Consider the following 17,993-nt stretch of genomic DNA (forward strand, 5'->3'; position numbering starts at 1 on the left):
TGAATATAGATGGAGGGGTCTGCGCCCAAGGCTGGGGCCTGCGCTCAAGATGGCAACGGGAAGAAGCTATTTCCCAGCCTGGCAGTCCTGCTTTTAATGCTCCTGTACCTCTTCCTTGAAGGGAGAGTCTCAAGATACTGTGGGCTGGATCGTATCTGGGTCCTCTTATTCTCTGATGCCATTTGAAGCTCGTGATTAGAATAGAAGAGCAGACTCGATGGGCCAATGGGCCTACTTCTGCTCCTATATCTTGTGATCTTGTAACCACGGTGCACGCGCAAGCACACACACACCCTAATCATAATCACATTTTTTTAAATCAGAAATTGGCTTTATTCACAATAAATCATTTATGAAATAGAAGACCATTCCAATCTCTTCGCCTCCTTAGTGCCATGTCCATACATTCCACCATTATATATTCCCACCACTGTGGTACCTTGCCGTTACCCCTCCCCACTTTTGTTGTTTGAGGGGTTTCCCCTATGTACCCTCAATACCCGGTAATGGAAGGACTCTAGACCAGTGGTTCTCAACCTTTTTCTTCCCACTCACATCCCACTTTAACTATTCCCTAGGCCACAGGTGCTCTGTGATTAGTAAGGGGTTGCTTAATTTGGGATGTGGGTGGAAAGAAAAAGGTTGAAAACCTCTGTTTTAATCGTCCCTCATTGACTCGTTATGTGCACGGTTTCCGAACTCCAAAGGAGTTTTTCTCAAGCAAAATATTTCATGAACAATTGGGTCTAGAGGAGTAATTCTCAGCCTTCCCTTCCCACTCACATCCCACCTTACCATGGATGGCCAAGGGATTACAGAGTGGGATGTGAGTGGAAAGAAAAAGGTCGAGAGCCACTGGCCTAAACTGTGGCTCTTCCTTGCCATAAGGATAACATTTCAAATAAACATATAGGGATGATTTATCTCTTCCTCTGGCAGTTCTCACCTTAAACCTAAGCCCCCCCCCCCCCCCCCAAGTTCTAACATCATGTACCATAAAAGAAATGACTGCAAACGTTCACCTTCTCCATGCCCCTCATGGTTTTTATAATCCTCTGTCTCAAACTGGTACAAAGTAGTAGAGAGAGGGGAAGGAAGAGTGATGGGGTGGGGGGGGGTGGATACTGAGAGGGTGCAACCCTTCTGGATTCGGGAAGAGGAGATTCCCATCCAACGTAACGCTGCAACACCGAGCCCTCACTCTGTGGGATGGGGATAGACGCCTGGATTCCTCCTGACTGAGGGGCTTCGCCACCCCAATGAAGGTACGTTCCGATCTCAGAGCCTTTGCAAACGTGAACATGACGGCGTCATTTTAAAATTAGCACCAATGAACCGACTATGGAAATGCTGTTGAGTGATTTCTCTCTCTCTCTCGCTGAAGAGCTGCCCACAGTGAGGCGCCACAGCTCGGGGGGGGGGGGGGGGGTTGCACTTTGCCTCGGTGGAGGGAATGTTTTGCAAAGTTCACAAACTTCAAGAGGGTGGGCGGACAGTCGCGGCGGTGCGCGTTGGAGGGAGGGAGGGAGGACGGGCCCGGGACTCCTGCTCTCTGGCCCGGGGAAGGTGAAGCAATTACGTTTGGACTTTCAGCCCCAAATCACCTCTCCCGCAAGGGACCAGGCTCAGGACTGGGACAAAGTGGTTGGGGTTGGGGGGGGTGGGGGTGGATACTGAGAGGGTGCAACCCTTCTGGATTCGGGAAGAGGAGATTCCCATCCAACGTAACGCTGCAACACCGAGCCCTGACTCTGTGGGATGGGGTTAGACGCCAGGATTCCTCCTGACTGAGCGGCTTTGCCACCCCAATGAAGGTACGTTCCGATCTCAGAGCCTTTGCGAAAGGCAACGCCAACATTACGGCGTCATTTTTTTTTAAAAAAAGGTCATTTTCTGCTGAAAAGCGAAGGCTTTTGTAAAAGTTCACTAGTTGTAAAAGTTCGCTAGTTGTAAAAGTTCGCTAGTTGTAAAGGTTCGCTAGTTGTAAAAGTTCGCTAGTTGTAAAGGTTCGCTAGTTGTAAAGGTTCGCTAGTTGTAAAAGTTCGCTAGTTGTAAAAGTTCGCTAGTTGTAAAGGTTCGCTAGTTGTGAAGGTTCGCTAGTTGTGAAGGTTCCCAGGTTGTGAAGGTTCGCTGGTTGTGAAGGTTCGCTGGTTGTGAAGGTTCGCTGGTTGTGAAGGTTCGCTGGTTGTGAAGGTTCGCTGGTTGTGAAGGTTCGCTGGTTGTGAAGGTTCGCTGGTTGTGAAGGTTCGCTGGTTGTGAAGGTTCGCTGGTTGTGAAGGTTCGCTGGTTGTGAAGGTTCGCTGGTTGTGAAGGTTCGCTGGTTGTGAAGGTTCGCTGGTTGTGAAGGTTCGCTGGTTGTGAAGGTTCGCTGGTTGTGAAGGTTCGCTGGTTGTGAAGGTTCGCTGGTTGTGAAGGTTCGCTGGTTGTGAAGGTTCGCTGGTTGTGAAGGTTCGCTGGTTGTGAAGGTTCGCTGGTTGTGAAGGTTCGCTGGTTGTGAAGGTTCGCTGGTTGTGAAGGTTCGCTGGTTGTGAAGGTTCGCTGGTTGTGAAGGTTCGCTGGTTGTGAAGGTTCGCTGGTTGTGAAGGTTCGCTGGTTGTGAAGGTTCGCTGGTTGTGAAGGTTCGCTGGTTGTGAAGGTTCGCTGGTTGTGAAGGTTCGCTGGTTGTGAAGGTTCGCTGGTTGTGAAGGTTCGCTGGTTGTGAAGGTTCGCTGGTTGTGAAGGTTCGCTGGTTGTGAAGGTTCGCTGGTTGTGAAGGTTCGCTGGTTGTGAAGGTTCGCTGGTTGTGAAGGTTCGCTGGTTGTGAAGGTTCGCTGGTTGTGAAGGTTCGCTGGTTGTGAAGGTTCGCTGGTTGTGAAGGTTCGCTGGTTGTGAAGGTTCGCTGGTTGTGAAGGTTCGCTGGTTGTGAAGGTCCGCTGGTTGTGAAGGTCCGCTGGTTGTGAAGGTCCGCTGGTTGTGAAGGTCCGCTGGTTGTGAAGGTCCGCTGGTTGTGAAGGTCCGCTGGTTGTGAAGGTCCGCTGGTTGTGAAGGTCCGCTGGTTGTGAAGGTCCGCTGGTTGTGAAGGTCCGCTGGTTGTGAAGGTCCGCTGGTTGTGAAGGTCCGCTGGTTGTGAAGGTTCCTCCAGCTGGCATTACAGATACTGGGAGCGAAGTTAAAGCGACGCTGGGGAAACTCAGCAGGTCGAACCTGCAGCAGAGAGAACGAAACAGGACGGACCCATGTATCGGACTGGAGACGCCGGCAATGATCGTCCTCTCTGCTACATGGGGCTGTTGGACCTGCTGAATATCCCCCCACCCCCTCCCCCAACTTTGTTTTTAATTTTAGACACTGTGAGATAGTCCTTCGAAATAGTTCCCCCCCACCCCCCTTCTTTTAAAATGTTTTACTTCTGCTCTCTGGTGGCTACAACTTGTTAATATTCATCCCAAAATTTGGCCCGGGTTCCAGAATGTTCATGGTCCCTTGGACGTCAAACTCTGCTGTGTCTGCTTCTTGGTGGGGAGGTCTCTCACATTTGGGATTGTGTTGTGCAGCCTGGGAATTCAAGTGCAACACATGTTAGGCATGTAGTAAATTAGCTTGTGGCTTAGAGGCCATAAGGTTCTCTCCATCTTGTGCAAGGATGACATCCTATGAATAAATATGCCTTTCCATTTTGTCTGTTGTGCTGACCTAATGACCGCCAAACCAAATCTGATGGGAAGGAATCCGATAAGGAGGCATCCACCACATGGAGCCCGAGTTTTTCTGGAGAATGGAGAGGGGAAGAAGAGTGTTTTCAGTACTTTACACCACCGCTGGTTGTGAAGTAGGATCAGCGTTCGAATCCCACAGTGTCTGTAAGGAGCTTGTAAGCTCTCCCCGTGTCTGTGTGGGCTTTTCCTGGGGGGCTCCTGCATCCTCCCACTCGACTGGGGGGTAGGTCAATTGGGTGTAATTCAGCGGCACAGGCTCGTGGGCTGAAATGGCCTGTCAAAATTCAGAATCGATGAAGGAAAATACAAACGCATCATGTTTTACAATACCTGGTGTAACCTTTGAAAGGTTAGCAACCCAAATGTCAAGCTGCCAAACTTCTTGATAGATGTTTTGAGAGGAATTTATTCTTATTATTTGTTGCCTGTTTCTGGGTAACTGTTGTTATTTTTATTGTCCGTTGTTTAGTCTGTGACTGACTTAATGTGTCATCTCAGGGGACATGGGTGGGAGTGGAATGGCTTGCTCTTATTAATGTAAAGCCTTGGTAAATCACCCTGGTCACAACCTCTTCTCACTGCTGCCGATGGGAGGAAGGTACTCAATCCTGAAGTCCAGCATCTTTAGGTTTAAGAACACTTTTCCCCAACAGCTATCAAACTTTTGAACCTCCCCTTGCTACCCTAACCTATCCAAGACCACCAAAAGATCTGTCTATTACTACTGAAACATCAGAGGCCTTCTCTACGTCGGAGAGACTGGACACAGGCTGGGAGATTGCTTTGCTCTGTCCGCGCCAATGACTGTGATATAACTAACCATATAACTGTTTACGGTGTGGAAACAGGCCATGTCGGCCCTTCAAGTCCACGCCGGTTCACTTGAACAATGCAACAGATTCACTTCTTCCTGTAAAGTGGAAAATCTTAATGAAGTTAATTCTCAGAAATTGTTAGTTCCAGCAGGATTCGAAGTCTGCAATCGAACCTTTAACCCGAATTTTCTCTTTTAGAATCTCCAACCATTTCAAATCTGTGCCAGTTTCCTGTGCCGACATGCCTGTCCATAGCTTTGTGCACACCAAACCAAGGCCACCCATAAACTGGAGGAGCAACTCCTCCATCCGGGCTGTCTCCAACCAGACGGAATTGACATTGACTTCTCCGGTTTCTGTTAGTCCACTTCCTGTTCTCCCCTGCCTCCTCCAGCGCTCCATCTTCTTCCCTCTCCATCCCCTCCTGTTCAGTGGTGTGCCCTCCCTCCCTTATCCTATTACCTCCTGCCTGTGCTCCTCCCTCAAATTCCCAGCCTGTGCTCCTCCCTCAAATTCCCAGCCCCACCATTTTATTCAGACACCTGCATATATTTTGCTCACACCTTGATGAAGGACTCAAGCCTGAAACTTTGGTTCTGTACCATTATCTTTGCGATATAAAGTCTGCTGTTTGACCTGCTGAGTTTCTCCACTGTTGTGTTTTTAGTCCTGAAACTTTATTGTGTTTTCTTGTAACTAACTGCATTAATGAATATTTATTTATCTATTCCTTTCCATTTATTATCTGGTTTTTTTAATGTTGGAATGTTTTGATAATTTAATTTGAACTCTATTATAGATGGTGTCCCTTGTGTTCCTTGAAAGCTGCTCAAAGACCTTCAGTGCATTTGTAAATTGGACATGACAATCAACTCTGATCTCCCAAACACTCTTCCTTTGGGGATATTAGTGCACAAGACTGCTTTTATTGGTACTCTAACGGGTTTTAAGATGGCCTTATTGCACCTTGCTGCCCAATCTTCCCTGTCTATCCCTCAACCAGGGGTGGGGGGGGGATCCATCCCATCCCAACCAGGAAAAGTCATGTCATGACAAACCCATAAAACCCTGATTATAGGTCTTGTACCTTTATTGTGTCTTGAATATTGTGTATAATTGTGATTAGTTAAGTGTTAAATGTCGAGGGGGGACGGGGAACAAAAAGAGCTTGAAACAAAAAGAGCATTGAGAAGACTACAAAATTGATCATTTTAAAATATTCCAATAAAAAGATGATACCTGTGATCCCTAGGTTAATTGGATGGCACGGGTTTCTATGGCCAGAATCTACTTTCCCTGGCTGTAAGTAAAGTAAAATTAAAAATGTAAAAAGAAGCTTATTATCGAGATGAACTATTTATGCATTTTGTTTGCAGCTAAAATACCCAACATGCTTCACAGGAGTGCAGACTCCAATCGTGGCAAAGGACAAAGAGATACAAGATATAGAATATATGTTATAGGAGCAGATGTAGGCCATTTAGCTTGTCGAGTCCTCTCTGCCGTTCTATCATGAGCTGATCCATTCTCCCACTCAGCCCCACTCCTCATAACCTTTGATACCCTGACTATTCAGATACCCATCAATCTCTACCTTAAATGCACCCAACGACCTGGCCTCCACCGCTGCCCTTGGCAGCAAATTCCAGAGGTTCACCACTCTCTGGCTAAAGAAATTCCTCCGCTGCTCATAGACTTTTACATCATCTGCTATTTTGCCAAACTTAGTGTCATGTGAAGGCTTGCACGCCCTACTTTCTCATCCAAGATTGAGAGTACTGCAGCACACAAACCTGCATGGACAAACTCAGGAGGTCATGCAACAACCTCAGGAAGTTTTGGACCGAGACCTCCTTGGGGAATGCAAAACATCAGGCTGATGCCTGGATTAAAAAGATGAGAGGAGGGGGGTGAAGGGGCTAATCAGGAAATGGTGAGAGATGGAATACAGGAGGAAGAGTTCAAGGAGAGTGATGGGAAGGGTAGCTCTCTGATAGGAGAAAGAAGGGAAAGGGGTGGGGAGCTGGAGGAAAGGAGGGCGAGGGATGAAAAAAAATACTTAGACTAAGGAGGAGGGGGTTAACGGAAATTGGAGGTCAACATTGATGTAGTCTGGTTGGAGAATGCCGAGACAAGATTTCAGGTGTTCCTCCAATTTGTGTGGGTGGCCTCAGTTTGGTAGTGACGAGGCCTTGGACAAACATGACAGAGTGGCACTGGGGTACATGAAGTGAAACACACAACAGTGTGCAGAGGCTGTGATTGTAGTCAAAATGCCAGGAGAACTCTCCGGTCTTGCTGCGTCCATGGGAGGTAAAGATATATTGCCTTGAGGAAGAGCCCAATATATCCATAATAGATCTTTACCTCCTTCGGACATTGTGAGATCTGCTGAGTTCCTTCTATGCTTTGCTGAGTGTCTATTCTTTTTCTGCTGACAACTTTGCCCCTCCCTCCTTCCGAATGCATTGTCTGAGCTTGAATTAACATACCTCTGTCTCTTGTTGGACAGGTCAACTCCTGAAGATTGGCATGAATCTCCAGATCCTCCCCCAGTGCCTGCAATGAGTTACAGCTGATGGGGTCTAGAGAACAGGACTGTTGCCTGCTTTAAAGGGGTGTGCATCCTCGATGGCCAGAATGGATCAGGAGGAGAGTGAGGTTGACTTGTCCAATCTTGCCATAGCTCCACTGTGGCGAAAGAGAAGGCCGGTATCCAAATCTCCTGTCACCAGTTCTTTGAACCATCGGACCAAGGCCAGGCCTGCTTCCTACCTTGTGACAGACTTCCCAGTGGATGGCAGCGGGAGCGCTGCCCACTCTGGTAACGGGAATGTGAGGACTGCTCCTCCCAGCCACATCTTGGTGCAGAGGCAGCTCTCCACCCAGTCCTTCCCCATGCCTGACAAACGCCATTGTGTCCTGAGCACCAACAGTGCTGTGTCATTCAAGAACGGCACCCACCAGATCATTCCCAGGGATTTGGCATCAGGCATCAAGGTCAAGAACCATCACCAAAACGGCAGTAGCCGCCCGTTTAATGCCAGGAATCGGAGAGTGCAGAGCATGCTGGAGACGCCCAGTGCCCCTCTCGTACCCAGAGGGGAGGCGGATGGAGATACCGATTCTGAACTGGATAGCCCTGGGCAACTCTGCCGAGGACTGAGGTCCACCTCGTACAGGAGGGCAGTGGTCAGTGGACTTCATCTTGACAATGTGTCGGAGGGGAAGGCAAATAACCGGAGGACCCAGTCCAACCTAAAGACCGTTGTTGAGGATAAGGAGAAGTTCTGCATCGTGGCCAGAGCAAAGGTAATTATAGTTTGTATTGGATTAATGACCAATCAACTTAATTGATGTACTCTGCCATGCAAATGAAAGGTTGTGAAATCAGGAATCTCTTTCCTTCTATAAAGGCTATTAAGGGTCAGAAAGAGAGTGAAAGATGAAGGTCTCCAGACACAGTGAACGTAGTAAAAACACACCGAGATTCTGGAAGAATTCGGCTGGTCTTTCAGCATCCATAGGAAACAAAGAAAAACTTTGACAATAAACCTTTGCCTCCTGTTAGATGCTTGAAAAGACCAGCCGAGATCCTCCGGCGTTTTGGTGCATTTTTGCTAAGGATCAGGAGGAAAGCAGTTGGAAATATCGCAGCATTTCACAGCACGGAGATGGGCTCTTTGACACAACCTATGCGTGCCAACCAAGTTGTCTACCAAAGCCAGTCCACTTGGCCTGCTTTTGGCTCCATATTCCTCTGAGCCAGTAGTTCTCAACCTTTTGTTTCCACTCACACACGATCTTAAGTAATCCCTTACTAACCATAGAGTACCAATTTCCATTTTCAGGGGATTGACATACCTTGATATTGCCATCAATAAATTGCCCAAGTAGATTGGATTGAGCAGAGCAGGTATGAATGATCTCATTAAACGACAGCAACAACATTCTCTATCCCTGTGTCCATCCCCAACATGGAAACAAGTCCTAGAGTAAAATTTTCCGTGTAAGCTCCAAGGCTGATAAAATGATTGTGGTGCACAGAATACCTTCAGATGCCAAAGTTCTCCAGTCTGGAGTTGGTTCAAGATTCCTGTTCTTGTCACGTGACAATACACCATCAACATGTCTACACTTTAAGCTACATTTCAATGGCTATAAAGCACTGAAAGATCCTGAGGCATCTACAAATAGAAGGATACTTTTCTCCTCGGACTGTAGAAACACAGAACGTTATGTCACAGAAACATATTGACTGGGACTCCCATACTGTAAAAGGGCTGGATGGCTTGGAGTTTGTCAGATGTGTTCAGGAAAGTTTTCTTAATCAATATATAGAGAAGTGGTTCTCATCCGTTTTCTTTCCACTCACATACCACTTTAACTAATCCCTCGCCATCAGTGCTCTGTGATTAGTAAAGGATTGCTTAAGGTGGTCTGTGAGTGGGAAGGGAAGGTTGAGAATCCCTACTCTAGACCCAATTGTTACTGAAATATTTGGCTTGAGAAAAATTGTCATTGGCCCATTTCCTTTGGAGTTCGGAAACCGTGCACATAACGAGTCAATGAGGTACGATTAAAACAGTTGTTTCCACCCACACACCACCGTAAGCAATCCCTTACTATTCACAGAGGACTGATGGCATAGGGATTACTTAAGGTGGTGTGTGAGTGAGAAGAAACAGGTTGAGAACCACTAGAGGTTCCAACTAGACGCAGTGGTTGCCAACCTTTTACTTTCCACTCACATACCACCTTAAGCAATCCCTTATTAATCACAGAACGCTTGTTGCATAGGTAATAGTTAAAGTGGTATGTGAGTGGAAAGTGAAAGGTTGGGAACCACTGAACTAGAGAGAATGCAATACTAGATCTCCTTTTAGGGAACAGGACAGGTGTCAGAAATAGATGTAGGGGAACATTTTGGGTTCAGCGATCATAATGCCATTGATTTTAAGTTGATTATGGAGAAGGATAGGTCTTGGCCTTGGGTTGCGATTGTAACTTGGAAAAAGACTCATTTTGAGCAAATGAGGAAGGATCTAGAATGTGTGGATTCTCTTCAAAGGTGAAATTTTGAGAGTTCAGAGTTTGTATGTTCTTGTCAGGATTAAAGGCCTTGGTTTTTTTTTAAATTTTTTATTTTTCACACCATAAATCACAATAGCCATGATATACACTTTTTCTTTTTCACACATTTACAGTGACTTTTTCTCCCCCCCCCCTCCCTCCTCCCAAGCCACCCCCCCACCCCCCCCCCTCTCATCCATTTTAGGTATACAATCTAGGTTGCATTAATTCAGTCAGACAATGTTGTCATTCAACAAAAATACACCAGAAATTCTACAGAGTCCATTCTTTTCTTTCCTTCTCCTTCCATCAACTTAGGTAATGTTTGTCCCCGGTAGGTTTTCGCTATTGTATTTAATGTAAGGCTCCCATACTTGTTCGAATATTTCAATATTATTTCTTAAACTATATGTTATTTTTTCTAATGGAATACATTTATTCATTTCTATATACCATTGTTGTATTTTCAAATTATCTTCCAATTTCCAGGTTGACATAATACATTTTTTTGAAGGCCTTGGTTTTTGAGGGATATTGGGGATCTAGTTCTGAAGAAGCGAGAGGTGTCTGACTGGTACAGGCAACATGGAGCAAATGAGGTACTTGAGGAGCATAGAAAGTGCAAGAAATATTTCAAGAAAGAAATCGGGAAGGGAAAGAGAAGACATGAGATTACTTTGGCAGACAAAGTGAAGAAAAATCCTAATGGTTTCTACAGGTATATTAAGATAAAAAGGATAGTAAGGGGGAAAATTGGTCCCCTTGAAAATCAGAGTCAAAAGAGATGGGGATCATAATTTTCATCAGTATTCACTCAGGAAACAGTTGTGGGAAGTCAGAAAAACAAGCAGTGAGGTCATGGAGGAGGAAGTGTTTGCTGTCTTAAAGCAAGTAAAAGTGGATAAACCTCCAGGGCCTGACATGATATTCCCTCGGACCTTGAGGGAGGCTAGTGGAGAACTTACAGGGGATCTGGCAGAAATATTTAAAACGTCCTTAGCCACAGGTGTGATGCTGGAGGGTTAGAGCATAGCTCGTGGTCTTCTGTTGTTTAAGAAAAGCTCCAAAATAAGCTCTGGAAATTATAGGCCAGTGAGCCTGACGTCAGTAGTAGGTAAATTATTGTAAGATGTTCTAAGAGATTGGATATACAATTATTTGGATAGCCTGAAACTGATTAGGATAGTCAACATTGTGCAGGGCAGGCTGTGGGTGTTGTCTACATGGACTTTAATAAGGCCTTTGACAAATCCCACATGGAAGGCTAGTCTAGAATTTTGGGTGCTGGTCTTTATGGTGAAGTAGTGAACTGAATTCTACAATGGCTGGACAGGAGAAGCCAGAGAGTAGTGGTGGATGATTGATTCTTAGACTGGAGGCCTGTAATGAGTGGGGTGCCTCAGGGATCAGAGCTTGGACCATTGTTGTTTGTCATCTCTATCAAGGATCTGGATAATAATGTGGTAAATTGGATCAGCAGGTTTGCAGATGACACTAAGGTTGGAGGCGTTGTGGACAGTGAAGGTTTTTCAAGTTTGCAGAGGGATCTGGACCAGCTGGAAAAATGGGCTGAAAAATGGCCGATGGAATTTAATGCAGACAAGTGTGAGGTGTTGCATTTTGGAAGGACGAACCAAGAAACGGTATAAATAGTCAGGCATTGAGAAGTGCAGTAGAACAGAGGGATCTGGGAATACAGATACATAATTCCCTAAAAGTGGCATCGCAGGTGGATAGGGTTGTAAAGAGAGCTTTTGGCATATTGACCTTCATAAATCAAAGTATTGAGTACAGGAACTGGGATGTTATGGTGAGATTTTACAAGATATTGGTGAGGCCAAATTTGGAGTATTGTCACCTAACTACAGGAAAGATATCAATAAGATAGAAAGAGTGCAGAGAAGATTTACTTGGATGTTGTCTGGACTTCAGGAACTGAGCTCCAGGGTAAGGTTAAACAGGATAGGACTTTATTCCCTGGATCTTAGAAGAATTAGGGGAGATTTGATAGAGGTATTTAAAATTATAAGGGGGATAGACATAGTAAATGTAGATTGCTTTTTCCACTGAGTTATAAACCAGAGCTCCATAGGTTGAGTGAAAGAGGAATAGTTTAAGGGGAACTTCTTCACACACAAAGTGGTGGGGGTGTGGAATGTGCTACCAATTGGGATGGTGAATGCAGGTTCATTTAAGAAGAATTTGGACATGTACATGGATGGGAGACCTATGGAGGACTATGGACTGGGTGCAGGTTTATGGTTCTATGAATTAAGTTCAAGAGCCAACTCTACAAATCTCTGGTGAGACCACACTTAGAGTATTGTGTTCAGCTCTGGACACCTCATTATAAGAAGGATGCGGAAGCTATGGAGAGGGTTCAGAGGAGATTTAGATTTACCAGGTTGTCATCTGGATTGGGAAACCGGTCTTAACGTTAGCAGAGCTGGGACTTTTTGGAGTGAAGAAGGATGAGAGGAGACTTAATAAAGGTCGACAAAATGATGAGTGGTGTAGTTGAAAGCCAGTGCCTTTTTCCCACGGCAGGAATAGCAAACACCAGAGGACATGTGTATCAATTGAAGAGAGGGAAATTTAGGGGAGACATCAGTGGTATGTTTTTTTACACAGAGAATTATGGGTGCCTGGAATGCCTTTCCAGGGATAGTGGTGGAGGCTGAAACATAAGGGGCATTTAAGAGATTCTTACGCACATAGAATAAAAATAAAGATTTACACGTAGTACTTTTTTTAAAGGAATATATGGGTCGGCACATCATTGAAGGGCTGAAGGGCCTGCATCGTGATGTAGTGTTCTATTGACAACTCAAAGTCCATGAATAAACTGCATTTCACTTGGTCTAGTACACAAAGACTTGTGTACTGACTCTTATCACCCAACACACCTTATAAGAGGTAGATTTGTCTTGGAATTTCTCTTCAAATATGTTATTTCTTTACCAACTGCTCACGGAGAGGGGTGAAATGGGCACCCTGCTGCTTTTACAAGCTTGAGATTCCCAACAAATTGGCAGTATTCCTGTTCCCCACAACGCCCACCTCTCTGGCACTCGGCCCAGTAGAGAGCTGGAACCCCAGCATGTTTTGCGAAGTCGCTTTGCAAGACAAAGCTGTTGCCAAGAGCCTTCCCGAGTCCCCACTTGCTGCCAGTTTCTGCCCCTCTTCATTGTGGGAAACGCTTGACCTCTCAGGGTATTGCTGGAAACGGCCTTTTGTCAGCCAAGTGAAGAGGGACTCCTTCTCAGTCCCAAGTGGAGATAGTCAAGAGTAACAAATCCTGTGGACCGTCACCTCTCGCAGATGATTTTGGGGTAATGCTCGCTTTCACAGCACAGATACTAAAATTGGAATGATACAAAGAAGATTAGCGTGGCCCCTGATAAAGGGGATTGAATTTAAATTTTACATTTTATTTACAGCATGAAGGAAGTTGATTCTGGCCATTTAAACCCATGCCGCCCAATTACTCTTAACTTAACCTACAACCCTGTACATTTTGGAGGGTAGGAGGAAACCCCACACAGACACTGGGCCAATGTACAAACTCCTTACAGACGGTGCCGGATTTGAACACTGTGCTGTAATAGTGTTAGGCTAACTGTTCTACTCGTAGAGTGTCACATCACAGTACAGGCTCTTTGGCCCACAATGTTGTGTTGACAAAAAAATAGATTCCATGATCAATCTCGCCCAGTGGTTCTCAACTCTTTTCTTTCCACTCACATACCACTTTAAATATTCCGTAAATGCTCTGTGATTATAAGGGATTGCTTAAGGTGGGATGTGAGTAGAAGGAAAAAAGTTTGAAAACCACTGTTTTAATCATCCCTCATTGACTCGTTCTGTGCATGGTTTCCTAACTCCAAAGGAAATGGGCCAATGGCCATTTTTCTCAAGCAAAATATTTCAGTAACGATTGGGTCTAGAGCAGTGATTCTCAACCTTCTCTTCCCACTCACATCCCACCTTACTAATCACAGAGCACCCTTGGCATAGGGATGACTTAAAGTGGGATGTGAGTGGAAAGAAAAAGGTTGAGAACCGCTGATCTAGCCTTTCCTTCCTTTATGCCCACAACCCTCCATTTTACTTCCATCCATGTTCCCAGCTATGTCTTTTAAATGCCCCGATTGTTCCAGCCTCCATCACCACTCCTGGCAATGTAGTCCAGGCACCCACCGCTCTCACAGAGCATTACATCACAGTGCAGGCTCTTTGGCCCACAATGTTTATATAAAAAAAACCTTACTACTGACATCTCCCCTAAACATTCCTCCACACCATTCATCAATATCCACTGGTGTTAACCATTGTTGTCCTGGGATAAAGGTGCTAGCTTCCCACTCTATCTATACCTCTCTACCTCACACCACTCTATTAAATTGCCTCTCATCCGCCATTGCTCCAAAGAGAAAAGCCCTAGCTCACTCAACCTTTCCTCATCAGGCATGTTCTGAAATCCAGGAAAAGTCCTGGTAATTCCTCTCTGCACCTTCTTGAACATCCTTCCTATAATTAGTTTCCAACTTTCTCATTCTCTTGTGCAAATTCCTGCTGTGGGACCTTGCCCCAATCTGAAATCTAGATTCCATCCTTTCCCCAAGTGTGTGTTGGAGTGTTGCACAATCTCTACTTTAATGGAGACAGAGCCTCGATTTCTTGTCCATGTTTTTTTGGCTCCTCGTGCATGCCTGGCTGGTTGCAAGTCCTAATTTGTCCATTCACAGTGATCTTGGGAATTGCATTCGCAACACAAGGAAAGCGTGACATAGGAGCAGGAGTCGATCATCTGGCCCATCGAGCCAACTCTGCCATTCAGTAAGATCACAGCCGATCTGGCCAGGGAATTTGGACGCCAGTTCCCATTTACTCCTAATTCCACTATTCTTCAAAAATCCACTTATCTGTAGCTTGGATACAGTTAATGAATAAGCCTCCACTGCTTCCTTGGGCAGAGAGTTCCACAGATTCGCTTCTCTCTAGGAGCAGGGATACAGTGCTGGTGAGGGCAAGTTTGTCATTGGATAACACTAGGAGAAGCAGTTCCTCCTCATCCCTGTCTTAAATCCACTACCCCGAATCTTGAGGCTGTGTCGCCTCATTCTAGTCTCACAAGCTCTTTGCATCTATTGTGTGGCATCAATAGAGTGGGCATGCTGTCATTTCAGTAATGTGGAGGAGATGTACTTACCATGTTGTGTACGCACTGAATTCTGCCCTAGTACTGGTTATCTGGTCAACTATTTATCTCACTTTGTTGAGAGACAATATTCTGCAATATTTTGCTCTCTCTCAACATTTTTGAAAGGATCTGATAGAAAAGTTTTTATTTGGTGTCTATCAATGATTAACGTGAAAAGTTTTCAAATGACACTTGGGTACAGTACTGGTGAGGACGGGTCTCACACTCCAGAACACTTTGGTATAGTACTGGTGGGGAAGAGTCTAGCACCTTTATAACACTGGGGTACGTAAGAGGTGGGGATAGGACTGTCCTATATAACAATGGGATACAGTACTAGTGGGGATGGGTTTGTCCCTGGATAACACTGAGGTACAGTACTGGTGGGTATGAGTCTGTCAGTATTACACTGGGGTACAGTAGTGGTTAAGAAGGGTCTGTCACTGTATAACATTGTGCTATAGTACTAGTGGGGATGGTTCTGTTACTATATAACACTGGGGTATAGTACTGATGGGGATGTACATGCCACTGATTAACATGGGTACAGGACTGGTTGGGAAGAGTGTTATATAGTACTTGTGGGCAATGGCCTGTCACTGTATAACACTGGAGTACAGTACTAGTTGGAATGGGTCTGTTACTGTATAACATGGGTTCAGTACTGATGGGGACGAGTCTGTCACTGTATAACACTGGGATACAGTACTAGTGGGGATGGGTCTGTCACTGTACAACACTGGGGTCTAGTCCTGGGTACACAAGCAAGTCATTTTATGATGTTGTTGCAGCGTTAGCTCCTGGAACAGTGAGGGAGAGTGAGAGGAGCAGCTTAAACTATGTATCTGCTTCCTTAAAATGAAAATTATTTTCTGTGAGTGTCCTTGGAACTGTTTAGCTTGTAGAACACGTTTGGCAGCACCAACATCAATAATGAGAGAAATTCCTCTGTGGTGCCCTGCCCTGTAATGAACCAGCATCTCCAACGGCGTATTGGATTGCTCTTGATGGGATCTTGCTGTGCTTAAAATTTCTATATTGAAACCTTTATTGTCTCTATGAGAATGGTGGCGTGGTTAGCACAATGCTTTTGCAGTCGGGATTGGGGTTAGAGTCCCACACCATCAAAAAGGTGTTGGTGTGTCTGCGTGGGTTTTCCCGGGGGACTCCAGTTTCACCCTTCAAAACGTACTGGAGGTTGCAGGTCAATCAGGTGTAATTGGGTGGCATGGGCTTATAGGCCGAAGGGGCCTGTTACTGTTTTGTATGTCTTTTAAATTAAAATGTTTGGATGCTGTGTAGACTTAACAGAAAATCACCACTGTCTGGCACCATTTTGGATTTATATTGACATTTCAAATCATTTCATAAAATAACACGGGTTGTAGAAGCGACCTGCTGTTCTAGTGAAGTTTTGTCAATCTGAAATGTAGGCTGCATCTTACCCCCTGAGATCCTGCCCGACCTGCTGAGTATTTCAAGCTGCTCCTCTGCTTTGCTTCAGATTTCCTGCGTCTGCAGTATTTTGCCTTCACAAAGCTCAGGTTGACCACAGGCTGCACAAAATCACCTCACTTGCATTTGTCCCACGGAGGATGAGAAAGTTGCTATAGGAATGCAGGTCCTGCACCTTTCCTTTGCTCATTTTCATTACTTCTGGCCATGGAGCTAATGTTGGCTTCTCCTCTCCCTCTATGCACTGGATTAAGCTGTCTTCAGTGTACCCATGATTCCAAACGCTAACCATCTTTTATCCTTCTTTCCTTCGGCGGCAAGGATCTGGAGAGGAACCAGGCGGCGATGCAGGGCCCATTCGATGGACAAGGTAATTGGCGCTCTCTTCCTTTGCACGTCCGATAGGTGGGCTCAGTTCATGACTCTAGCTGGTGCATGGACCAAGGTGAAGGCTGTCTTGTCACCAGGAAAACCTGTGTTGGCAGGCGCACCATTGTAGTGCTGAGGGAGAGCTGGAATGACAGTGGGGAAGAAGAGTTGCTGAACTCGCTGTACGCTCGGGAGAGCCCACTGTGCCTTTATGATCATCAGAGCTCTGCTGCCTGATCTGAAGAAGGCCTCAGGCCTGAAACGTCAGTTATATATCTTGCCCTCCTATGGATGCCGCGAGACTGGCCGAGTTCCTCCAGCATTTCTGCTGGCTTTTCTGTCTCACTCCAAGGGCCATCTCTTGTGGTCTGCACTAGGGTATTTACTCTCCACAGGAAGGGAACAAGATGGTCGTTGGTGCTGTGGAAACCTCCCGGGCAGTCTGTCATACAAGCTGCCGGACCACTGTGAGAAGCGTAGATAGTGTAGCTGGCCAGAATGTACTCCCAGGAAAATCTGGGGGACGTGCATTTAAAGGGAGTGAGTGGGGAAGTTTTGGTCCATGGAGGTCGGTGGTGCCGTGAGTTGTGCTGGAAGCAGATACGAGAGCAGTGTTTAAGAGGCTTCTGGGTAGACGTGAATAGAGGGACCATGGGCAGGCAGTATAATGTTAATTTAAGTTTGTCACCAAGTTGAGCAGTCAGTTTGTTTACATTTGTTATCTGTTTATTTGTTTATGTGTATATGCTGTATTTGCTACCAATAAGCGGTAATTTTGCCTTGCCCATAGGAAAAAGAACCTCCGGTTTGTTTGTGAGGCCCATGTATATACTCTGACAATAAATCTGAAATGTTCAGTGCAGACATTTGTGCTGAGGGTCCTGTTCCTGTACAGCACTGTGCTGTGTTCTAAACTACGGTGCTGGTGGGGATGGGTCTGTCACAGTATAAAATGAGTCATAATTAGTGGACAGAGGTGGACCAAAGAAGAGGTCCAAGGACCGCCAGTGGGCTGATCTCGCCTCCAACCGTGCATCTTGGCGCCTCACAGTTTGGCGGGCAGCAACCTCCTTTGAAGAAGACCGCAGAGCCCACCTCACTGACAAAAGACAAAGGAGGAAAAACCCAACACCCAACCCCAACCCACCAATTTTCCCCTGCAACCGCTGCAACCGCACCTGCCTGTCCCACATCGGACTTGTCAGTCACCAACGAGCCTGCAGCTGACGTGGACATTTACACCCTCCATAAATCTTTGTCCGCGAAGCCAAGCCAAAGAAAAGAAAAAGATTGATCTCAGGATGATCTAAACTCATGATCTAACCATACAGAGAGCAAACCATGTTGACTCTTCCACCTGTTCATCAGTCAGTTTGGTCCAAT

The 17,993-nt window shown here is 45.8% G+C and overlaps 1 protein-coding gene and 1 pseudogene across 4 annotated transcripts in view; both read left to right on the forward strand.

The window, feature by feature from the left end:
* Positions 1 to 1,160: 1,160 nt before the first annotated feature.
* The window catches only part of LOC138742721 (rho guanine nucleotide exchange factor 26-like), a 118,373-nt gene continuing 101,540 nt past the window's right edge, over positions 1,161 to 17,993 (forward strand). Inside the window, exons 1-3 of one of the 4 annotated variants that reach the window (XM_069897501.1) lie at positions 1,161 to 1,265; positions 7,023 to 7,822; positions 16,563 to 16,611. In XM_069897501.1, the coding sequence (XP_069753602.1) occupies positions 7,142 to 7,822; positions 16,563 to 16,611 (730 nt within the window). In that variant the 5' untranslated portion in view covers positions 1,161 to 1,265; positions 7,023 to 7,141. Of the gene's footprint in view, positions 1,266 to 1,556; positions 1,815 to 7,022; positions 7,823 to 16,562; positions 16,612 to 17,993 lie in introns of those variants that run through there. The other 3 variants (XM_069897503.1, XM_069897502.1, XM_069897499.1) reach the window with 3 other exon arrangements.
* LOC138743760 (U6 spliceosomal RNA) lies at positions 12,919 to 13,018 on the forward strand (annotated as a pseudogene).

The sequence above is a fragment of the Narcine bancroftii genome, chromosome 9 (genome assembly GCF_036971445.1).
Source record: "Narcine bancroftii isolate sNarBan1 chromosome 9, sNarBan1.hap1, whole genome shotgun sequence".
NCBI classification, from domain to species: domain Eukaryota; kingdom Metazoa; phylum Chordata; class Chondrichthyes; order Torpediniformes; family Narcinidae; genus Narcine; species Narcine bancroftii.